At 40.4% G+C, this 25,318-nt stretch overlaps 3 protein-coding genes across 4 annotated transcripts in view; 2 read left to right on the top strand and 1 right to left on the bottom strand.

The window, feature by feature from the left end:
- LOC128855113 (titin homolog) overlaps window positions 1-13,774 on the top strand; it is a 172,832-nt gene extending 159,058 nt beyond the window's left edge. The window contains exons 4-7 of the mRNA XM_054089755.1: window positions 2,148-2,345; window positions 2,437-2,691; window positions 2,766-12,672; window positions 12,798-13,774. Coding sequence (XP_053945730.1) covers window positions 2,148-2,345; window positions 2,437-2,691; window positions 2,766-12,672; window positions 12,798-12,900 — 10,463 coding nt within the window. The 3' untranslated portion in view covers window positions 12,901-13,774. The remainder of the gene's footprint in view (window positions 1-2,147; window positions 2,346-2,436; window positions 2,692-2,765; window positions 12,673-12,797) is intronic.
- Window positions 13,775-21,961: 8,187 nt separating this feature from the next.
- LOC128859031 (ER membrane protein complex subunit 6) lies at window positions 21,962-22,593 on the top strand. The gene is made up of 2 exons (XM_054095702.1): window positions 21,962-22,203; window positions 22,257-22,593. Exons 1-2 carry the CDS (start codon window positions 22,077-22,079, stop codon window positions 22,463-22,465), a joined length of 336 nt encoding a protein of 111 aa, XP_053951677.1. The 5' UTR covers window positions 21,962-22,076; the 3' UTR covers window positions 22,466-22,593.
- On the bottom strand, window positions 22,490-23,903 carry LOC128859018 (beta-1,4-galactosyltransferase 7). 2 transcript variants are annotated; one of them, XM_054095683.1, is made up of 3 exons: window positions 23,809-23,903; window positions 22,933-23,754; window positions 22,490-22,875 (listed from the first exon to the last, which is right to left on the bottom strand). In XM_054095683.1, the coding sequence occupies exons 2-3, from the start codon at window positions 23,676-23,678 to the stop codon at window positions 22,626-22,628; spliced, it is 996 nt and encodes a 331-aa protein (XP_053951658.1). In that variant the 5' UTR covers window positions 23,679-23,754; window positions 23,809-23,903; the 3' UTR covers window positions 22,490-22,625. The 2 variants fall into 2 exon arrangements, with proteins under 2 accessions (XP_053951658.1, XP_053951666.1); XM_054095691.1 differs by having other exon boundaries at window positions 22,933-23,524; window positions 23,582-23,873.
- Between the last annotated feature and the right edge of the window lie 1,415 nt (window positions 23,904-25,318).

Raw genomic sequence — 25,318 nt, 5'->3', positions numbered from 1 at the left:
ATCGAATTCATCCTTTGTGATACCATTTCAAAGGAGGTAAGGTAGATCAAACCGATAGGACAAAAGGAGAGAGAGAACGAGGGCGGGGGGAAGGAGAAGAGTTGAGTATGTGTGGATTACGAATGATGATGAAGCTCATCAGATGTTTTACATCAAGCAAGAGCAGGACAACTAAGGAGAAGGTGCGGAGATGGTTCCACCTTATCCTCCATACAGCTAACGCAAAAGGGACTCGAAATATTTCCAAGTCTCACAGCTTGCATACCGCGTGGAAAGTGTCCCGTGAGGACACCCACGAAATTCGAAAACTGAGATTTTATCAACCTCAGAAGATTCCTCGAAAGCCTTTGAACATCCTGGGAAATTCGTACGCAATAGAGCCCTTTTTTCATGCATTGTGTGGCAAGTGGCAAAGGCCAACAGTGCAAAAGCCACACCAAAGAGTGACCCGTTGTGCGTGCTTATTTCTTCCTTGAATGACATGTGGATTTCTAGTGCGCCGTATGTAGCAGTTTTGCTTGTTACTGTATCCATTTAGATAAAAATGTACTTGAGGGCTCATGCTGATTTTGCCCGAAATACACTTCTTGCAGAACTATCATTTTAATTTAACTTTTATGAGTATCGCTCCGTGACTGAAAAAAATCTAAAAAAATTAAGATATCACAAATAATTGTTGTCAAAGATATGCATCACCCTTGAATCACCCTATACATATAACACTATGCATGGGGATGTGTGTACAACTCTTCTGTATGGCTGGATATTTGCACTAATCATCTGGTCACATTATTTACATTTGGTTTGTAAGCTTTGAAATTAATGTGGTTGCGTGATGTATTTACGAATAGCTTCTTAATTTATTACACTTGTCATATTTGTTGTTGACCCATTACTGTTAATTATAATTACAATATATGCAATGCTATATATAAATACAAATGCGCATGAGTAATTCGATGTTAGATGTTGTAATAAATCTTAGTTATTGAATGGCCAGATTGTTATTAATAGTTAAATGAATTAAGGTAAAGCAAGCTAAGATATTGGGTAAAATGGGAACGGAGAAAAGCTACGTCGCCCTCAACCACAGTAACCCAAGCATTTTCTATTGCCATTCTTAGAACACCTGCGGAGCTTTTCTGCACGACAGAAAGGTGCAGACCAATTTTATATTGACTCAAGCATAATATCCAAAGAATTGTTTACCTTTAGTGGTACCTCCACCTCAATGCTCGAGTCGTTCCTTTTAGCTGCATATTGTGGACAGACAAAAAAATAATACTTCTCTGCCGTAAGGATCCAACCTACGCACCTCGTTAATGTAGCTATCAGACGATGAGTTCAATGATCGATCCCATCCCAGCTACCGTAGCATCCAACACTTCTGGATGTTTGCTAGTTTTTCGCCAGTATATACCTAAATGACACTAAGGCCTTCGAGCTTCTTTCAAGGTTACTAACTGCAAAAGAGCTATCCGAAAAGCTTTGCTTGCCTAAGACCGCTCTCCAATATAGGAATAAATGCGCATTTCGAACATTTCATTACTGTTACCTTTCGCAGTGTTTATGATACTGAGGGTAAGATTACCAGGACTGAAACCTGAAGCACAGAGGGACATTGGTCCACCAAGGTGAAAATTTTATTGCCATTTCCAAATCTATGCATAATTTTTCTTCGCCCAAATTTTAACAATCTGGCATTAAGAGATCGGGCTCCATTTCTTCAGCTTTTTCGATGTGAATTTGAGTGGTAATTTCCTGAAAAGGCAGATTTATTAGGTCAATGAGTCTATGCATGATGACATGACATGACATTTCAGCCAAATACCGGAGAGTTGAGGGCAATTTAGTCTCTAAGAAATCGTTTTCTATCCATCCATGATTTAGTTAACTTCTTACTGTGGTGGATCAAGCTCCGTTTCCCTTGAGCACAAGCAAGCTGTGCAAGTCATCTAGCACAGATTTCGGCAATCAACCTCAAAACAAGTATCGGACCACTAAGAATTTAAATATTTAGATTTTTTTAATTGATTCGAATTCTCACCGTTAGGCAGTGTTAAGAATTGACAACAAGCCAAAATATTAGTTAAAACTTTACAAAAATTATTATTCACCCTTTTTTCTTTCTTTGTTCCATTTTTCAGAAGGCTGTTACTATAATTACAATCACTACAATGAAGGCGATAGAATATTAACGAACGAGCCCTGCTTGAATTGTACCTGCCACAATAAGATGCTCATGTGTTATTTGCGTGTTTGTCCGTTCACGAAGCCAATCGGTCACGATTGCATTGTAGAGAAGCGTGAGGATCAATGCTGCCCGATTATCACATGCCCCGAGGGTCAGTTTCCACGCTACCCATTTACATAAACTGTTGTTATTTATTCTAATTTTCTTGTTTTTACTCTTTCTTCATTTTCCAAATTCTATAGTTCCGGTTGATATTGCACATCACTCACCTGAGCCAGGCACTGAACTCAGTATTCCAGAGAAATTTGGTTGCAGTATTGATAGTAAATTCTACCCCGAGGGTGCACAAGTACCATCGAATCCCAATAAGCCTTGCGAACTGTGCTATTGCATAAAGAATCGCACTTCATGTCTAATGCAGGAATGTACATTACATATTGATGGTTGTACACCGATTTACAACAAAGGATCTTGCTGCCCAGTGCGTTACAATTGCGGTAAGTCGCCCAAGACTATAAGGCAATTTGCATTGGACTAAGTTAATATTTTTTCTTTTACTATTCAACTTTAGATCACGAAAATGATATTTTGGGACTGGAGGATCACTCATCAACAACATCCACCACGACCACTGAGCGCCCAACGCCTGGCTTCATTCTCACTACTACCATGATCCCGTCAGTATCCACCGATTGCATACACAATGGTGAATTGTATGCCGATGGCTCATCCATCACTGGCAGGAGTGCCTGCGAACACTGCTACTGTATGCGTGGAGATATTGTTTGTGCCGTTCAAGAATGCGAAATGCCAATGCTGGCCAGCAATGGCAAAAGCTGCCATGCATTACCACCCGCAGATGGAGCATGTTGTCCAAGCAATTATGTTTGCGAAGACGACTCAGCCACAACAGAACTCATTGAGATCACTACCTTGCCATATTCTAAAGAAGAGGAAGTGGTCACTGCATCCATCGATAGGGATCTGCATGGTGCCATACCAGAGGAGGATCTTCAATTACAAACACACATTGACGACGATGAAGAGAAAGAAGTATCCACAGATAAAACTGAAATTGAACAGGAAGAACAAGCAGAAGCCACCACAGTATCGGCTATTAAAGAAGAGGAACAGAAACCTACAGTTGAGTTTGAAACATTTAAACCAAGCAGAGATGAAGCGGAAGCTACAGTTCAACCGGAAGCGCCTGAAATACCAACCACTGTACCCTCAACAATCAAAGTGGATAAGGATACAAGTGAAGAAATTAGTGCTGAGGTTCCAGAATCGACAGAATCCTCTGAGGAGGCAACTACTCTCCGTCCTGGTGTCGCAAAGGAAAGTGACGAAGTATCGACGGAATCTATGGAACCAATTGAAATTGTATCTGACGAAAGCACAGAGAAACCGACAGATTCCGAAGCCAGCAAAGAAGAGGAGAGTGGCGAAGGATCAACTGAGTTTGGTGAAGCTGAATTATCAACTAAGAAATCTACCGAAGTATCCAGCGCAGAGGAGGAAGTTCCAGATATGCAACTACCAGCTGTTATTCCAGGTGAAGGTGACTGCTTGGTTGGCCATAGAACTTACGAAAACAATACCATTATTCCAACGGCGGATGAATGTGATATCTCTTGCAAGTGTGTTAGCAGCATTATTGTCTGCCAAAAAGTGGAGTGTGATATTCCATCAGATATTAGCAAATGCGTTATCGATCAAGCTAGTTCTAGCAAATGTTGTCCCTCATATATCTGTGAACCTGGTGCAGAAGCTACTGCAGCACCCATTGCTCAGGAAGGTGTGCAGACAACAATTGCTTCGCTCTCAGACATTGACATACCTGTGGCTCCTACTGAACTGCCAATGTCTCATGTCAAGGAGGAAGAGGAAGCAGAAATTGTGGGCAGCACCACAGCACCAAAGACTGACCAATCGACATTGATTGCCGATAGAGATGAAGAAGTCGAGGAACCAGAAAAAGTCAGCGCCATACCTACTACAGAAGGTGAATCGGAGGAACTCTCTACTGCTCCTGCCTTGGGACCAGAAAAAACTGAAGGTTCTACAGCTGCACCCGCCATCGACGAAACTGCAACTATTACTCCTGGCCTTGATGCTGAATTTTCCGAAGAGCAAGCCACTATTTCTCCGATAATCGGAGAAGTTGCAAGGGCTACAATAGCTCCAACCATTGGTGAAGTAGAAAAGGCATCTGAAGTGGAAACAGAAATATTTGAGGAGGTTGTAAAAGCCACCACAGCTCCTGGTCTTGAAGAAGCTGAAAGGGTTACTTCTGTTCCTAAAGAGATTGCGGAAGGCGTTGAGCAAGAGGCCGAAATAGAAAAATCTACTGCTAGTCCCGGCATCGAGGAAGCGGAAAAGACCACTCTTGTACCTGATGTAGAAAAGATTACGACATCTACTGAAGCCGCTGAAGTTGAGAAGGTCACATCTGGTTCTGTCACTGAGGAAAGCGTGAAGGTTACTACACCATCTGATAGTGAGCAGCCTGGAGGTGTCGAAAATGATATTACAACTCCTAGTGCCGACGAAATTGAAAATGTTCCTGGCACCGAAGAAATTGAGAATGTTACTGCTGCCGAGGAAATTGAGAGGACAACTGATGCTCCTAGCTCCGAAGAAAGCGAGGAAAGTACCGTCACTCCTGTTACCGAAGAAGATGAAGAGATCATTATCTCCGAGCCGGGATCTGAGGAAGTTGTCACCAATGGTCCTCTTGTTGATGAAAGTGAGAAGAGCACATCTGCCCCTGATGCTGAAGAAATTGAAAAAGGTACTGCTGCTCCAGCTATTAAACAAGACAAGGAGATCAGTTCTGCTCCTGTCTCGGAAGAAGGAGAAAATATTACTGCTTCTCCAGATATGCAAGATACTGAAAAGACTACTGCGGGTCCTAGTATCGAAGAGAGCGATAAGGCTAGTGTTGAAGACATTGAAAAGCCTACTTCTGCTCCTGTCGACGACGAGTCTGATGTCCCAAAGATTGAGGAAACAACTGGATTTGAACAAACAACTCACAAAGAGGAAGTCGCTTTTGGTGAAGAACACGAGAGCACTGCTCTTCCTGGAACAGAAGAAGAAATTGAAAAGGTCACACCAGGAGTAGAGGGAGAAAATGATATGGTGTCTATTTCTGATATTGAGGAAATTGAAAAGACTACCTCTGCTCCTGTTTCCGAAGACATTGAAAAATCAACTGCTCCTCCAAGTCTTTCAGCTGTTCCTGCAATCGAAGGAGCAACGGAAGAGTCTGCTCTGGATACAGGAATTTCAGAAGAAGTTGAAAAGGAAACCCCCAAAGTCCCAACTGATATTGAAAAAGATGAAAATGTTACTTTCATTCCTCGTATCGATTTGAACACTGATGTCGAAGAAGTTGAGAAAGCAACTGCCGTTCCTGAAATCGAAGAAACTGAAGGAAGCGGTGAGGTTACTGCTGCTCCAATTGGCGAAGAAGGTGAGAAGGTTACGATTGCTTCTGCAGCCAAACCGGGTACTCTCGAAATTGAGGAAGGAGAACATGTGGAAAAGACTACTGTTGCTTCTGAAATTGAAGAAAGCCAAGAAACTGCCACCCCTGCTCCTGCACTCGAAGATATCCAAAAGATCACAGCTGCTCCTGAAGTTGAAATGGACGAAGCTATTGAAAAGACAACTCTTGCTCCTGAAACCGATGCTGTGGAAAAATCCACTGCTATTCCTGGTGTTATCGATACTGAAGAGGCTACTGTTGCTCCTGGAAGCGAAGAAGGCGAGGGTGTCGAAAAGGGTACCATTGTTTCTGGAATCGAAAAAGATGAAAAGGTTACTGCTGGCCCTGATGGCATCGAAACTGAAGTGGTTACAGCTGTTCCCGAAATCGAAGATGTTGAAAGTGTTAAAAAAGCTACTCCAGCTCCTGGAATCGAAGGCGTCGAGGAGATTACTGCTGAGAAGACCACCTCTGCGCCTGTATTCGAAGACTTCGAGGGAACTACGGTTGCCTCTGCAGTTGAGAAAGCCCCGACTCTTCCAGAAATTGAAGAACCTGAAAAAGTTATTACCACTCCTGGTGTAGAAGAAATTCAAAAAGCGACCGCCGCTCCTGAAGTCGAAGGGGAGGACGTTGTTGAGGTTAGCCTTGCTCCTGAAACCGAAAAGACTAGTGCCGCCCCTGGTGTAGAGGAAATTCAAAAGGGTACTGCCGCTCCTGAAGTTGAAGAGGATGAAGGTGTTGAGAAGGTCACCGTGGCTCCTGAAATCGAAGAACTCGAAAAGTCTACTTCCGCACCTACTGAGGAAGAAATTCAAAAGAGTACTGCCGCCCCTGAAGTCGAGGGAGATGAAAGTGTTGAGAAGATCACCTTAGCTCCTGAAATCGAAGAACTCGAAAAGGTTACTGCCGCCCCTGGTGCAGTGAAAGTTCAAAAGGGTACTGCCGCTCCTGAATTCGAAGAGGATGAAGGTATTGAGAAGGCCACCGTGGCTCCTGAAATCGAAGAACTCGAAAAGGCTACTGCCGCACCTGCTGTGGAAGAAATTCAAAACGGTACTGCCGCTCCTGAAGTCGAAGAGGATGAAGAAGTTGAGAAGATCACCTTAGCTCCTGAAATCGAAGAACTCGAAAAGGTTACTGCCGCCCCTGGTGCAGAGGAAGTTCAAAAGGGTACTGCCGCTCCTGAAGTCGAAGAGGATGAAGGTATTGAGAAGGCCACCGTGGCTCCTGAAATCGAAGAACTCGAAAAGGCTACTGCCGCACCTGCTGTGGAAGAAATTCTAAAGAGTACTGCCGCTCCTGAAGTCGAGGGAGATGAAAGTGTTGAGAAGGTCACCGTGGCTCCTGAAATCGAAGAACTCGAAAAGGCTACTGCTGCCCCTGGTACAGAGCAAATTCAAAAGGGTACTGCCGCTCCCGAAGTCGAAGACGATCAAGGTATTGAAAAGGTCACCGTGGCTCCTGAAATCGAAGAACTCGAAAAAGCTACTGCTGCCCCTGGTACAGAGGAAATTCAAAAGGGTACTGCCGCTACTGAAGTCGAAGTGGATGAAGGTGTTGAGAAGGTCGTGACCCTTGCTCCTGAAATCGAAGAACTCGAAAAGGTTACTGCCGCCCCTGGTGCAGAGGAAGTTCAAAAGGGTACTGCCGCTCCTGAAGTCGAAGAGGATGAAGGTATTGAGAAGGCCACCGTAGCTCCTGAAATCGAAGATCTCGAAAAGGCTACTGCCGCACCTGCTGTGGAAGAAATTCTAAAGAGTACTGCCGCTCCTGAAGCCGAGGGAGATGAAAGTGTTGAGAAGGTCACCGTGGCTCCTGAAATCGAAGAACTCGAAAAGGCTACTGCTGCCCCTGGTACAGAGCAAATTCAAAAGGGTACTGCCGCTCCTGAAGTCGAAGAGGATGTAGGTGTTGAAAAGGTCACCGTGGCTCCTGAAATCGAAGAACTCGAAAAGGCAACTGCCAGCCCTGGTGCAGAGGAAATTCAAAAGGGTACTACCGCTCCTGAAGTCGAAGAGGATGAAGGTGTTGAGAAGATCTCCGTGGCTCCTGAAATCGAAGAACTCGAAAAGGCTACTGCCGCACCTGCTGTGGAAGAAATTCAAAAGGGTACTGTTGCCCCTGAAGTCGAAGGGGATGAAGATGTTGAGAAGGTCACCGTTGCTCCTGAAATCGAAGAACTCGAAAAGGCTACTGCCGCCCCTGCTGTGGAAGAAATTCAAAAGGGTACTGTCGCTCCTGAAGTCGAAGGGGATGTAGATGTTGAGAAGGTCACCGTTGCTCCTGAAATCGAAGAACTCGAAAAGCCTACTGCCGCCCCTGCTGTGGAAGAAATTCAAAAGGGTACTGTCGCTCCTGAAGTCGAAGGGGATGTAGATGTTGAGAAGGTCACCGTGGCTCCTGAAATCGAAGAACTCGAAAAGGCTACTGCCGCCCCTGGTGTAGAGGAAATTCAAAAGAGTACTGCCGCTCCTGAAGTCGAAGAGGATGAAGGTGTTGAGAAGATCTCCGTGGCTCCTGAAATCGAAGAACTCGAAAAGGCTACTGCCGCCCCTGGTGCAGAAGAAATTCAAAAGGGTACTGTCGCTCCTGAAGTCGAAGGGGATGAAGATGTTAAGAAGGTCACCGTGGCTCCTGAAATCGAAGAACTCGAAAAGGTAACTGCCAGCCCTGATGCAGAGGAAATTCAAAAGAGTACTGCCGCTCCTGAAGTCCAAGAGGTTGAAGGTGTTGAGAAGGTCACCCTTGCTCCTCAAATCGAAGAACTCGAAAAGTCTACTGCCGCACCTGGTGCAGAAGAAATGCAAAAGGCCACTGTTGCTCCTGAAATTGAAGGACTTAAGAAGGATACTGCCGCTCCTGGAGTCGAAGGAGGTCAAGGTATTGAGAAGGTCACTTTTGCTCCTGAAATCGAAGAATTTGAAAAGGCAACTGCCACTCCTGAAGTTGTAGAAGGTGAAGGTATTGAGAAAGACACCCTTTCTCCTGAAACTGCAGAGTTCGATAAGGCTACTGCCGCTCCTGGTGCCGAAGGAATTAAATATATTACTGCTGCTCCTGAAGTCGAGGGAGATGAAAGTGTTAAGAAGGTCACCCTTGCTCCTGAAATCGAAGAACTCGAAAAGGTTACTGCCGCTCCTGGTATCGAGCAAAACGAAAGGGTTACTATTACCCCACCTGCAGAGGAAACTGCTACTGTTGCTTCATCACCAGAAGAAATGGGAGATGTTGAAAAGGCTACTGGAGTACCTGGTATTGAGACCGATATGGTTACTTCTTCTCCTGTATTCGAAGAATCTCCTGTAACTCAAAGCGCCGATGAAATTGAAATTCAAGAAGCAGATCATCATGCTACGAGTGCTCCTGCTGAAGAAGGAAGTGAAGGAATTACAGGCGCTCCTCGCTTGGACTTGGATGCTGAATCAGCTACCACTGCTCCTATTGTGCCAGCTGTCGGAGGGGCCGAAGAAGATATTGGCACACAACCCCCACAAATTAGTGACACAAAGACTACTCCAGCTCCTTTAGTAACAGCCGATTTAGAATCAGTGGAAGAAGGCGAAGTATCAGTAGAATCAGAAGAAGAGACGTCAACTGAACACAAAGTACAGCACGTAGGCGAATTTGTTACGGAGCATGTCGTTGAAGGTACAACAGAAGGTTCAATTAAACCTATAGAACCATCTAAAATAGACGAGTCGGAAGCATCCGGTGAGGAAGGAGAAGATATAGAGGAAATTACAATTGAGCCTGCCTTGAAACCACATTTCACCGGGGCAGACATGGTTGCAATCACTGACCAACCCGAGTCTGAAGAGGAGAACGTGACGTCGAAGCCTGGAAGCACAGAAGAAGAACAACAACCTCCAGCTAAGCCTGAAGAGGAGAAGCAACCAAGCACCGCGGCTCCTGAAGAATCAGCTGAATCTGAAGAAGAAAAACAATCAGCAACTGACAAACCTGTAGGCGAAAGTGAAAAGGAGAAGCAACCAACAACAGGCAAACCTGAAAGCGAAGGAGAAGAAGAGATGCGACCTGGCACAGCCGCTCCAGAAGGCGAAGCTGAAGAAAAAGAGCCAGCAGTGACAATCAAAACTGAAACCGAAGCTGAAGAAGAGAAACAAACTGAAACCCCTGAAGTTGAATCAGAAGAAGAAAGCCAAGCAGCAACAGCCAAACCTGAGGGCAATGCCGATGAAGAGCCACAACCTGGCCCAACTACTCCTGAAGCAGAACATGGGGAAGAAGAACAATCAGCTACAGTTAAGCCTTTAGAAGAATCTGAAGAGCAGAAGCAACCTGCTTCAGCAGCCCTTGATGCTGAGTCTGAGGAAGGAAAACAGCCAGCAACAGTTAAACCAGAGGTAGAAACCGATGAAGAGAAACAACCAGGAATAGCCGCCTCTGAAGACGAAACTGAAGAAGAGGAACAAACAGGAACAGTTAAACCTTTAGAAGAATCTGACGAGCAGAAGCAGCAACCTGGCCCAACTACTCCTGAAACTGAATCTGAAGAAGAGAAACTATCTGGCACAGCCGTCCCTGAAGTTGACACTGAGAAAGAAACACAACCATCAACCGGCAAACCTGAAGTCGAGGCAGAAGAAGAGAAACTACCTGGTGCAGCCGCCCCTGAAGTTGAATCTGAGGAAGAGAAACCAGCTGGTACATCCACCCCTCAAGTTGAATTTGAGGAAGAGAGACTACCTAGTACAGCCGCCCCTGAGGTGGAATCTGAGGCAGAGAAACTACCTGGAACAGCTGCTCCTGAAACGGAATCTGAAAAAGAGAAACTGTCTGGTACAGGCGTCCCTGAGGTTGAATCTGAGGAAAAGCAACAACCTGGAACAGCTGCTCCTGAAACTGAATCTGAAGAAGAGAAACTACCTGGTACAGCCGCCCCTGAAGTTGAATCTGAGGAAGAGAAACTACCTGGAACAGGCGTCGCTGAGATTGAATCTGAGGAAAAGCAACAACCTGGAACAGCTGCTCCTGAAACGGAATCTGAAGAAGATAAACTACCTGGTACAGCCGCCCCTGAAGTTGAATCTGTGGGAGAGAAACTACCTGGAACAGCTGCCCCTGAAACTGAATCTGAAGAAGAAAAACTACCTGTTACAGCCGTCCCTGAAGTTGAAGCTGAGGAAGATAAAAAACCAGTAACAACCAAACCTGAGGGTGATGCGGATGAAGAGGCACAACCTGGCCGAATTACTCCCGAAGCAGAATCTGGGGAAGAAGAACAACCAGCGACAGTTAAGCCTTTGGAAGAATCTGAAGAGCAGAAGCAACCTGCCTCAGCCGCTGCTGGAGCTGAATCTGGGGAAGGAAAACTACCAGTAACAACCACGGAAGAAGAGAAGCAGTCCACTACAGCCATTCCTGAAATTGAACCCGAAGGCGAAAAACAACCTGGCACAGCCGTCCCTGCGGATGAGTCTGAGGAAGAGGAACAACCAGTAACAGCCAAGCCAGAAGTCGAGATAGAAGAAGAGAAGCAACTCGCAACAGCCATTCCTGAAATTGAATCCGAAGGGGAAAAACAACGCGGCACAATCGCGCCTGAAGTTGAATTTGAAGAAGAGAAACTACCAGCAACAATGAAGCCTGCACTTGAAACCACTCTTGTAGGTGAATCTGAAGAAGAGAAACAGTCTGTGACATCCAAACCTGGGTTGGAAGCCGAAGGAGAGGAAGAACCAATAACAGCAGCACCTGAAAGAGAATTCGAAGAAGTAGGACCTGTTGTCACAGTCAAACCAGAAGTAGAAACCGAAGAAGAGAAACAACCTGGCACAGCGACCCCTGAACTGGAATCTGATGGAGAAAAACAAATACCAACAGTTAAACCCACTGGTGAAGCAGAAGAAGAGAAGCAACCTGGAACAGCTGCCCCGGAAGTTGAATCTGAAGAAGAAAAACAACCAGCAACTGTCAAACCTGAAGGCGAGGCAGAAGGAGAGAAACAACCTGGTACAACCTCTACATTCAAACCAGAAGAAGCAATCGAAATGGAGAAAGAACCTGAAATTGCATTCCCTGAACTTGAGTCTGAAGAAGAAAAACAGTCCACAACAGCTAAACCTGAAAGCGATGCAGGTGAAGAAAAGAAACCTGATATAGCGGCTCCTGAACCAGAATCTGAGGAAGTAAAACGGCCAGCAACTGTCAAGCCTTCGAGCGAAGTTGAAGGAGGCGATGAACCAGCGACGCCAGCAGCTGAGTCTGAAGCAGAAGGAGACGTACAGCCAGCAACTTCGGAGAAAGACTCAATTGGCTCTACGGAGAAGACTGAATCTGCTGAAGAAAGTGAAGTCAGCGGAGAAGAAGAAAAGACAGGCACCGCAACCACAGTTCACCCATTATTCCCTCACATTGTCACAACACTGCCAGCACCAGTGATCGACAGTCGAATCGACAGTGTCAATACAACAGCACAGTCTGAAATTGCTACAGAAACGACAACGCCAACAAATCTCATTAGCAGCGATGTACTCATTACAACACAACCAACAATCACACATTACCCACCTCCAGCACCAGTATACGGACAGTATCCATCCTATAACGATGAATACCCCGATGAAGATGAATCTGAAGTATTCGGTCCAGGCACTTGCCGTTATGGCGGTAAACTTTACGTATCCGCGCAGCAAATACCACGTGATGATCCCTGCGATTTCTGTTTCTGCTTCAGAAGTGATATTATCTGCTTGCAACAATCTTGCCCGCCACCAATTGCCGGTTGTCACGAAGAACCAATTTCGGGCTTCTGTTGTCCACGATACGAATGTCCCGTATCGATGGCAAACGTACTGAATATTACCACCAGTACGACAACAACGAGCACAACACTGCCGCCACATTTCCTGCATCACTCATATGGCGGAGCGGTGCAACGAAATGGCTGCCAGATCAATGGCAGATCGTACAAGGTCGGCGAGAAGATCGAATCGACGAGCGGCCCATGCATCAATTGCACGTGAGTACAAATTTTAGAAAGGCTGAACGTATCTTGTTTGTGCTTTTCATATGTACATATGCCATTTGGTAAAGAGCAAGAGTTGTATACAATTTTTTTTTGTGTTCTTTATTTTTGCTTTTCAGTTGCGGTGGTGATGGAAAAATGAAATGTGATCCTCAGGCGTGCGTGCCCGAACCAACGATGCAACAAGTGATGGCCGTCGTTGCGACTGGCAGGAAAAGATGAAATAATCGCTAAGCATAAACGCTTACGAATAGAACACTGCAGATAAGGAACAAACACATACATACAGACACTCAAACACATTGAAAGAATAAGTGAATAAAGAAAATCTGCAATCCCGGTGCCAAAATCACAATGAAATATTATGGAAATATTGACGAAGAGAAGTTGGAGGCGAATTAGGAGGAAGGTGTGGGAAAAGAGAAATTGTCCAAGTGAAATATGAGATAGACACAACACATACATGCATACATATCGGCGTATGTGTTGTATATGTGACTCCTTTTTCTTTGAGTACACACACACACACACCCTTATTACTTATATTATATATATATATATGTAGGTATAAACTATATTTATATATATAAATAATATTTTGTTTTTCAGCAAACAACCAGTGATATTGTGCTGTATACCTAGTATAGGTGCAATTAACAATTTTTGTAATTAAGGACGCACTTACTTAAGCGAAATTTTTGTTTATAATTTGTAATTGTAAAAACGATAAACAAAAAACAAAAACTAACATTAATTAATTAGTAATTATAAGTTTTAGTAACATTTGTAACGTAGTTCTTTGTGCACGAACGATCGGTGCGGCGCGACAACGCTGAAAAAAAGATTTCTGCGTAAAATTAAGAAAAAAAATCAGGAGACTCTCAAGCGAAAAGAAAATAAAAATTATATAAAAAAGACACTAAGCCGCAAGTGTCGTGTGGCGCAAATTGTGGTTGCCACAAAGAATAACGTTATGAACTTTAAAAGCTTTGCCATTAACTATATTCGTACTGCTAAACTACCTACGCTCTAGCAACTAATTGTAAACTATGATGTTTTTTACCTTTATAAATATATTATATATAACTTTTACTTGTACGAGATGTTTTTTTCTTTTTTGTTTTTTTTTTTTTGAATTCTGTATTTTACATATTTTTATTTTTCAATTATGATATTGTATTTTGTAATGTTGCTACTAGTCTTCTTTCTTTGTATGAGCAACAGCAAAAAATCGAAAAACATTATTTTGTATTTTTTTTTACTTTTCCCGCGTTTTTATAAGTTTTCTTCATATATTTTCAAACGAGAGCTAAGGAAATTCTTCCTCTTATGGAATTACAATGCAAGTCCAAACTTGCTGAGTCAAAAGAATATGCACCACAAATCGATATAAGTGCTTGTATAGCCTCACCCATGCGCCACAAATAAATATACAAACAATTTGAAAAATTGTATATCAGGTAAAAAACAAAAAACAAGCAACATGCCAACAAACACACGATGAAGTATGTAAGAGTAAGCGGAGGCGAAGGCGAAGGCGCGGCAAATCGAGTTGGTCGAGAGCGAAGAACAGAATTCTGACTAGCAGTAAATATGCAGCATCGAATGAAGCGCTTGCATTTTTTATATGAAAACCAAGAAATATATATAAATAATAAAAATCGTAATTAGTTAAACTACCTTATACTGTAAAAAATAAAAACTGAAAAACACGAATATTATATAGTTTAGTAAACAGACATTGAAACACTTATCACTAATGCTCGACTGATTGAAAAAATGTTTAAACTTAACGGTAATCGCATAGTATCTAATAGAAATCGATAAATAATAATAAATATGTAAATTTACAATATATGTATGTAACTTTGTAATTAAAATACGTACACAGTAGCAATGAAGTTTTCTATACATGCAACGAAAAATAAACTAAAGTAAATGCGCCGATTACATACATACATATAGGTATTGTGTAAGTGTAAGTGTAGCACACGTCAACTATAAATATGTAATACCTAATTATGAAAGTGAAAAAGTAGCAAAAGTTGTAGAAAAACAAATAAGTACTAAAACCTTTTAACACGATTTTCAGTCACTTGAGCTTTAGCAGTGAATTTTCTGGTGACATGTTTTCAACGCCCAGAAATTCTCACTTTTTATTCTAGTAGGTTAAAACGTAAGAAAAATGTATTAAAAATATATATAAAAACCAATAAAAAAAAAAAAAATTAAAATAAAAACTATAAATAACGAAATACACATAAACACACAGCGAATAGATTTTAAAAAGAAACCAGCTTAGTTTTATCTAACACTAAAGCGCATGAAACGTATCATATGAACAACAACAAAAACAAGAAGCACACAAACTAAATTTACTACAAAACATATACATACATACATATTATGAAATAAAGAAAACTATAGCAACAATAGCACACAGTAAAATAACTAAATAAATAAATAAATAAATAGAAATGCAACCTAGATTTTATATAAAAAATAATAATGCATCATTTTTAAGTAATGCAATATGCAACGTACACATATATTAAAGTAGTTGTGTGTCAGCAACTCTTAGACTTCTCAAGCTAATATTTTTCTGTTTCGATTTTTTTTTAATAAATATAATATTTTGCCCTATTTTACTGATATGTACATGTAGTTAAATCTGTCCACTTCGCACTTGTCAGACAAGAATTGGACTTAAATCAATATAAAATAAAAACAAAAAAATATTAAAAAATATATTCGCGCGTGTAATCGCAATTGTAGATATTAAACTGAATAATAATTTTTATTTTAGTTTTTATTTTTTATTTTTTTTATACATCGGTTTTAGCTGTAACTTAATACGATATTATAAGTAAATATTATAATAATTTTTTATATTTTGTTCGAAATAAAAGACGATAATAAATTATTGTATGAAATGTAAATTTCGCTTTTTCTTTTAATTAATGCTCGCAATTTCCTCAGGAGCAGACGTTTTTAAAGGAGGTAATAGCCTAGACAGACGGCGGTGTTATTCGGGACTATGGTGCTCACAGTCACCAACGTAAACGCAGGCACGTGTCAGCGGACACGATGATACTAATGAGAGCCCCATCTTAACGAATTTTCACTACCCTTCCGTTCCGTAGTTTCCATAGAATCGTGTCAGCTGATTGCTCTCTCATCACTCAGTATTGCCAAACAGTACGTTTCGAAATCATTTAGGAAATAAACTTAGAAAAATTTTAATTTTTACTAAAATAACTTCAAAACAATGTTGAATAATGGTAATTATAGACAAATGAACTACAGTGCACTCGCGGTAACTCGAATAGCCGCTAAGTCGAACGACGTGCTAACTCGAACACATTTTTCCCCCTATTGACTTCTTTGTAACTCGAACAATAAAAAAGCGCTATAACTCGAACAAAAAAACAAATTTATTTGTACACACATTCTTTTCAAACATGTACATTTTGTACATAGATACATATGTAATAGTATATGTATATAAATTATATGTATACTAGTGTATTGTCCATATGAATATTTCGGCGTTAATATCCCGTTAGTTTTCTGGGAACAACATCTTGCATTGACCAAATTGCTTTAAATTTGTCATTTGTAGTGTATCAGTGCACGTGAGTAATGGATCGTAAAAGGTTGAAGTGTTTAACATTAAAAGAGAGGGCTGAAGTCCTTAACAAAATTAAACGTGGACGTAGTGTTACTTCTCTAGCGAAGGAATATGGGGTAGCCAAGTCCACCATAAGTCTTATAAAAAAGAAAGATAAAGCAATTTATGGCTTGCACTAGCGCTACCGGCAACCATAAGCTTAAACTTCTCGTTATTGACAAAGCAAGAAATCCTCGTGTTTTCAAAAATTTTAACTGTCCGATGGAGTACAAAAATTCCAAATCAGCCTGGATGACTTCGGCGATTTTCAAAGACTGGTTTCATAATTCGTTCGTGCCGCAGGTAAAATCCAGATTCATTAAAACAATTTTTTTAACCAAGTTAAATGACTTTAATATTTAGGTAAGAAAATATTTGAAAGATGGGGGACTACCTGAGAAGGATCTTCTTCTAATTGATAATGCCCCATCACATCCCAACGGAATCGAATTAAAGTCCGAGGATGGTTTAATTTTAACTATGTTTATGCCGGCGAATGTGACACCATTGATCCAGCCAATGGACCAAAATGTAATTCGTATAACGAAACTATACTACAGAAATTTTCTACTGGCTTCCATTTTCAACAATCGATCGAAAAATCGATATCAATGACTGTTTTTTTAACATAGCACACTCAATTGATAAGTCGAACAAATTCGATAAATCGAACAGCGCCTGTTTTAATTAGTTCGAGTTATCGCGAGTGCACTGTATTTGCATTTGGTGGTGGTTAGCTTTGGTTTATGTGTGTGAAATGTGTATGCAAAAATATCAATGGCAACATTGTGTCGATACACCAAACACAAACACACACAAACTCATGTATTGTTGTGGGAACACAGCTGAAAGTGTCTTACGGGAACATCCTTTTGGCCACACTGAATTCATTATTTATTATTCAATTTAATTTAACGTCGTTATTCGTTCTAAGAAAGAGATGATTCGAGAAGCGTTCTTTCAAACGACAAGACATATAAAATTGGAGTTCCTTTATAAGTTATAAGTTTTTATCTTAACAGTCTTGAATTAAACATCACAAATAAATAGTGTTAATATAAAATAAAAAGTACATGTGGGGGATCTACGGGCTTAAGATTTTCTCAATTTTGTGTATCCTACGATCAGCGGAAAGGGACTACGCTATGTTAGTGAGTGTGAGCACCATTACCAGCGCAGTTGATTCTGATTAAAATTGAAGTTAGTATGGTAGAGGGTTGCTACGCGGATTAGTAAACAGCTGTTTTGTTTATTGGACAGTTTTGTTGGTAAACGATAGATCGCAGGCGACAAATATGAGCTGACCTGATACTACATAAAAAATAAAATATATATTTTTTTAGTAAAATTTAAATTTCGCAAACTGCTCCATAATAGCAAAACAATTAATGAAATTTCGAAATTTGTGTTAGTGCAGACATGTTAGAGATGCATCCATAAATAAAATAGAGGTATCGGATTTGAAATTTAAATAAAACAACGAAAGTTCTAATTGATTGGACAATGTTTATTATTATTGTGTAGAACCATTCATGACATTTATTTTTCAAAGATAGTCCCTTTCAAATGTTAGCCGCAACTGCACCGTAATTCGGCCCTCCGTAAACACCAATTTTGATTGACTTGGAGAACTTCGGTCTGTATCTTTATTATTATCCACAAAGCATTTACGCTTTACATACCTCCACAAATAATTGATGGCCAATTCACTGATCCGAGACGAGAGATAAATTGCTCACCGAACCGACGACGCAGTAAATCCATTGTTCCAAGGGATGCATGGGAAGTAGCGGCGTCTTGTTGGAATCAAATGTTGTGGAGATCACGGTCTTCAATTTCCGGCATCAAAAAGTCGATTATAATGGCGCGATAGCGTTCGCCATTCATTGTTACATTGGCGCCTGCCCCGTCTTTGAAGAAATATGGGTCGATGTTCCTCTAGCCTATAAGCCGCACCAAGCGGTTGTTTTCAATCGACGTAATTACTTCGGGTTGCTCTTCAGCCCAAATACGGCAATTTTGCTTATTGATGTAGCCATGAAGGGTTGATTTCCGTATTACAATTGTACGATTTGTAAACTTTGTTGAGGCGGAAGTCTGTACATGATGAAATGTTAACAAATACTGTAAAAAAATAGTTTGAGAGTAGTCAAACGTGATCTGCCAAAACCCCATTGAGAAAAGTACTTCCATTTTCCTTTACCTACTCCTAGGGAGAAAAAGATTCTTCTAATAGCGGTCGTCCCTCGGCAGGCAATGGCAAATCTCCGAGTGTATTTCTGCCCTGAAAAAGCTCCTCTTAAAAATATAGCTGCCGGTCGGAGTCGGCTTGAAACTGCAAGTCCCTACATTTGCGGAACAATAAGAGGAAGATATTACCCAAAAAGGGTCTTTGTGTGTGTGTTTTTTTTGTCGGCACAACTAGCAAGTGCAGCACTCAGACATTAATTAAGTCCATTGTACTACACATGGATTCCCTTTTAATTTTCTTTAAATCTACCCGATCTCCGTAGATATCTAAGTAGATCTTGTGGTGCCAATGAGCCAAGGTGGTCGCTTCTTAAGACATCAGTGCCAAAGACCTCAAACCTGCTTCGAGCGAAGGCGGCTCAGACGCACAGGAAGTGGTCCTCTTCACAAGCTGCGCAGAGTACACTGTCTGCGATGCCAACCCTTTCCATGTGCTTCGTCCACAAAAAGTGGCCCGTCATCAGTCCAACCAGCCGTCTGCACTTCCCTCTGCTAAATGACAGGAGGGTTTGCGACAGTCGATCGGGCATGACAGGTAACATCAGTTTAGTCCATCTGCAGCCTCTCTCAGGCTGCCAAGGTCACTTGTGGGTTGAAGTAACCCATTTGCTAACCGTGGCTTTGCTGGCCACAGAAGGGAGTGACAAAACGAGCTCTGGGCCAAAGAAGTTGGCCTCAGAGCCCATCTTAGCTAAGGAGTCAGAGGTCTCGTTACCCACCTGTCTCGGGACCCATGTTAGCATCAGGCTATTATGTCTACCGACATAGTTCAGCCTGGATTTACAGGACTCGACTACCCCTGATGTGATTGAGGGGGTGTCTAAGGCCATGAGCGCAGCTTGGCTGTCGCTGCAGACACATATACCATAGGTCTGCCTCTCCATCGGTTTTCCACAACAAAGTTCATCGCTTCTTGAACTGCATACACCTCCGCTTGAAACACAGATGCATGTATTCCAAGAGCAAAGTGCAGTTTTGTCCTGCTGGATTCCACGTAGACCCCAGAGCCGGAGCCATGCTCGGTCCTGGAGCCATCCGTGAAAATGCGAAAACAGTGTTTGCCGGGCTCATTTTCAGAGTTTGACCACAACTGAGGTTCTGGCAGTACTACACTGTATCTCTTTTCAAGTACGACACTTGATGGCATGGAGCCAAGGGGCATGGAGAGAATCGTTGAATCGAAGTCCATGCCTTCTCTGTTTTCCAACGCTGGACAGGGCCGTACCAGATCCCATTGTGTAATATGTTTTAGACTAATAATAAACGAAATAAACGAAATCACCAAGCAAACGGCAAACCAATCAGAGCATCTCATTCCGGGCCTGTCGGAAAACCTGAAACTGAATGTAAAAAAGTCAAATAACACTGTGCAACAAATTCAGGTTAGCAAAAATTAGGCCCATTCTGAGAGTGGCGGGTGAAAATAGAGGCGAAATTAGAAGACCCGTATCGCGCCGTTTTTTTATGTTAGTTCGAATTTTTTTTTAATCGGCCTTCGAAGTTTGCAGTCAAATGCCGATTTTCAGTATATTGTTTCATAAGTACCACAAAAATTTTCGAAATCAATTTTTTCAAAAATTGTAATTGTTGCACAGGTCTCTAGCAATAATTTGGCTTTTACAGATTGAAAAAATATCAATTAGTCGACGAGTTATAGCCAAAAAACCATATAAACAATTTTGCTCCGATTTCGAACTTCGAAGGCCGATTAAAAAAAAATTCGAACTAACATAAAAAAACGGCGCGATACGGGTCTTCTAATTTCGCCTCTATTTTCACCCGCCACTCTCAGAATTGACGTAATTTTAGCTAACCTGAATTTGTTCCACAGTGTTATTATAGCTGAGTAATATATTAAAAATATTTGTTATTGTAAATTTTCAGACTTCAAAATATTATGTTATATTTTACTATATTTTATCGATATTCTATTGTTTTTTATGTTACCATAAAATTCTAATTCGGCATAGCAACCCTGTCAATATACTCAAGAAAAAAGACCAGGCACTTACACTACTATACACCTAAGTGCTGGTCAAACTGCCACCTGTCAAAAAAGTTGGAAGGAGAAGAGTATTTTTACTTTTACTCCCTCCGCCGATTTTAGTACGGCTAATTTACTCTCAGCTAATTTGACAGAATCGTAGTGGGTTTGACGTTACATTTGGGCAATTTATTGGTGTATTGTTTGTGTAATTTCATCTTTTTCTTGAATTCCTGTTCACATTTTCAGATTAACTCATGCAACTATAACACTGTCATGTCGCGCCTCTCTGATAGGCATAATTTTGTATTCTATCATTCTTGCTATGGCTTGGACAAAAATGTTTGGAAGAGTATAAGAAATGAAGCAAGTGAAATGATCGGGTTCAATTCTGCTGCCGTATCCCCTATGACGTAGCATTAGAAAATAATTTTACCTTATTATATAGTGTTCTTGATTTATTTATTATCAAGAGATGAACTCTTTGTGAAGTGAGAGCAAATAGTTTTCTAATAATAAATTCACATATAACTAGATTGCCTACATTTTCGAGATTAGGAGATGGGAGAAAAAATGTATATGGGAAATCTCGTTTTTTAATTACGAATTGGGCGTTATGCACGAAAAAGTAGATAATCTACTTATATATGCATGTACTATAAGAGAAAGAAATGTAGAAAGAAATAAAATAATGATAATTCGAATTTTGCATACGTATTGGTGCCAAAATTTCGATTTCGGATTTCCTCCAACTGTCTTTTACTGGCAGCAAATTGCGCAATTAAATTAACTACTTCTTTTACTTGCCTTTTCTTCATATGATGGCAAGAATACCCCAGGTACACTTCAAGTAGTTAATAATAATTAAACAAATTAAAAAAACTAAAATATTCTATTCAGAAAAACCTTTCACGCAATCTTGGCAGCTGATTGTCAATTTTGTGGCTAATCTGCATCTGCATCAATTAGCTACTGTGAAGATTACATTTTTTTACCTCCACCACCGAGTACACAAATCCTTGTTTCTGTAAAGACTTCGCCCCATAATTCTATAAGCGCCTTTTCGTTGGCCGGTTTCCACTTGGTGGCACTTCTTGTTATTGCAGGAAAAAATGAACGAATACATAAATTTATACAAACTTTGCTAAAAAATTAAATAAAAACATTATTTAAGTTCCTTTTTCCTCTATCACTGACATATACAGGAAGTAGTAATAGTGAAAGAAAATAACAAGAACCAGATGGAGATCTGCTAAAGTGAATTATAAATACGGTGTGGTATTTCGTAAATTGCGTGCGTGGGATATAGCATTATGTTTCTGTTATCACTTCAATACTGTCACATTTTTCCTCATCTCCGTAATTTTAGTCGATTGTCACAAATATCGATAACAAGTCCAATCAGCTGAGCGGTGACATTTGCCTTTTTCAATCAACTAATTAACATAGTTTCATTATTTCGCCCTTATTCCAAAGAAGTTGATTTATTAAATTATGAGTAGCAAAACGAATACCAAAGCCGGCGAAATAATCGCTTATAGTGAAGCAGCTATACGTGGAAATATTTCTGCTGTGGAATATTGTCGCACTTCTATGGCTGCTCTATCCGGTTGTGCTGCTGGTAGGCTTCATGTTATTCACTAAGATTACTTAAAACAAATGAATCCATTACAGGCATTTTGGGACTAAACGGCTTGCTTGGATTCCTCTTCTATTTCGTGTCAGTGTTTGTGTTGTGGCTGCTGGTGTTGGCGAAATCTGGTACTCAGTGGCGGAAATTCTTCATCAATCGCCAAAGCCTTCTCACCAACAACTTCATGGGCGGCTTATGTACATATGTTTTGTTCTGGACATTCCTTTATGGCATGGTGCATGTGTATTAAACTAAAATTCTTATTCTATTAGCATTTTAAGCAGTGTAAAATCGTGTAACTTCTTTTTTATTCACTAAAAAATCGTAGTAGGTAATTAAATTAAAGATATAAATAAAAACATTACTTGTTAATTACTAGTCTATAGCACAACTAGTCGATTTAAAGCATATTATGTTGACACCGCAGAAGCCACTACCGCAGTGCCCGAGCAGTCGCACCAAGGTGTCTCTTTCAGATCGCATTCGAGCAATATATTTAAAACGGTTATGGAAATGCCATCGACAGCGAGTTCCTGAACTGTTAGTATTTTATAATTAAGCGTATTGAGACCGGTTACACGATCACGCTTTCTAGTCACTTCCTTTTGGTTAAAACATTTTTGTGTGTCTCGCTTACGGTGATAGCGATTATGTATATGCCTGTAAGAAAGAGAACTGTGCGATTAAATTATTTTATTAAAACTTTTCACTACATACCTAAATGTGTCGTTGACACCAGTATTAATATTCTCTGGTCTTGTCACTTTCAGACCAGCATCTCTGATGCGGACATAAAATTCATCGTCCTCCAATCCCCAGCCCCAGTAATTATTCGACATACCATTGAGCAGTTCAAAATGTTCACAACGCACCAGTAAGATGCCACCAACAAATGTTTCATAGTGATACTTCGGGTGTAATTCAGGTGCAGCAATGTGGTGTGGACCCGCGGCAGAGGGATATTTATAAATTAATGCTTCATTCAAAGGCAATAAGTCTACATCGTGCATGGCAATGTAGTCATAAACACTACTCGTAAATCGAAAACCGACATTAATAAGTGAGGCACGATTAAAGCGATATCGATCGACTTGATTAAGTAGGAATATTTTGTGTTCAATACCCTGGCGTTTAAGGAACTTAGTCAGGTGTGGCACAAATTGAAGTAACTCTTCGAAACGATCTCGAAACGGTACCAGTACAGCTAGCTTATGTTCTGGCTTTGGTGCTGTTTCTTGTAAGCTAACGGGCACTTCACGCAGCTCTGTATTCGGCTTGGCTCGTCCACGGCTCAATGGGCAAATGCAATCTTTGGAGAGAAAAGACAATATATTTATTGTTATTTTTTGTATATTTGTAGCATTACCTGACCCTAGTGGCATAAAACTCAATACCACAATTCCACCAATACAAAATGCTAGACCACACACAAACAACCAGTTGATGGTTCCCATTTGTATCATTGTTGCTAATTTGATCACTGCCTTCGTATTCGCGTATCACATACCTTAACTTTAATAAGTATCATTCTAAACTAAACTAAAATATCCATTAATTAGAACGAGAAAAATGTGCAACGTTTATTTCTAATACCTAGGGTTTAAAAATATATTTCCCTATAGAGGTTAAAATTAAGTTCTACCATCCCGCTGACTGCATGTCAATGTTGCCAGATGACCGAAACTCACAAATTTTAGGAATTTGTGTTATCGTTTTGTGATAAGCCTATTCATACAATTCTAAAATTCAAACAATTCTATAAATAGCACATAAACGCGAACGATAAAAACAGACTTTTTTTTTGTTTGCTGAACACTTTCCTTATAACTTCTGACTAAATCCTACAAATTTTACACCACATGAAGTTAATATTGAAAACCGCCATACTGGATATTTTCTCTAGGTTGGTATAAACATCAGTGAATAACTTAAACATGAAACTCGATATTCTTATTATCAGATTTGAATCCGATGGTACTCAAAGGCGCAAATTCCTTGTTTTGCGCATTTTTTATGATTGGATTAGCTGGTAAAAAGAACGTATATAAAAAAAATGGACACCAGAATGGGCTTCAGGAAAAATATTGCTATGTGAATATTTTGCGAAAACTTGTAGAATCCACGGGTTACTAAAATTATTTTATGATTTCAAATGAAAATCCTGATTCTAAAGGCGAGACACCAAAGTACTTTTGGTTCCTTATATCCAAGAGACAACATTGCATTTTCGGAGCAAACTGTGAATCCCAAAAATCGGTATCCGGTCTATATTCATCGATCACCTGTGCAAATTACGCATATATCACATGCATATCATAGAATACTGTTGAGTATATAAGTTAGTATTATTATTATTTATTAAAATATAATTAAAATTATAGTTTAATCTAATATAAAAGCTCTAGCATATAAGTTAACTTCACACAAATTTAGTACCCGCTCTGCATATTTTAACACGCATGAAAATTAACCAACACTACATCCGCTGGAAACGTAAACAACAACAACGCACACGGGCAAACAAACATCAAAGCGCGAGGGTGATACCTCATACCTCAAATTAAACTTTAGGCAAATTTACTTCGTAAAAATATTATAACAACAGTCCTAAAGTAATACTGATTAAGTAAACTTGAATGAAATCAAACTCTCTTTAATTTCTTTTCGGCAAAGTTACATTCATATAATTGTCTGCAATATTCGTTTCATATTTATAATCAAAAACGCTATTTGACAATATTTTAGTGGTTGACTGTTGACTCTCAAAAATGAGCGGCCACACTTATGAAAGAGAAATTTGCGTAGACTGTCGAACTTGCTCGATAATGTCTTCAGCATATTAAGGGGTTATACGCAGTTATGAAGCAAATAAAAGACGGGTTGTCAAGGATTTATCCTGAAGAAACTTCAGAATATTTTAAATTGAAAATTTTTGTCGGTTATAAAAGCATCCTTCAAGAACGTAACAAAATTTTTTATTTATGAAAATGTTGATTATAAAGCGCGCTGCAGGCGATTTCTGGAACCTCCTTTAAAAAAAGACGATTTACGCTGTACATCGTAACTCAGGATTGGATTATCTGAAATCAAAAAACCAAACAAA

Source organism: Anastrepha ludens, chromosome 2 (genome assembly GCF_028408465.1).
Source record: "Anastrepha ludens isolate Willacy chromosome 2, idAnaLude1.1, whole genome shotgun sequence".
Taxonomy (NCBI): Eukaryota; Metazoa; Arthropoda; class Insecta; order Diptera; family Tephritidae; genus Anastrepha; species Anastrepha ludens.
Note: the sequence above shows the minus strand (reverse complement) of the source record. Positions and strands in the feature narration are given on the sequence as shown.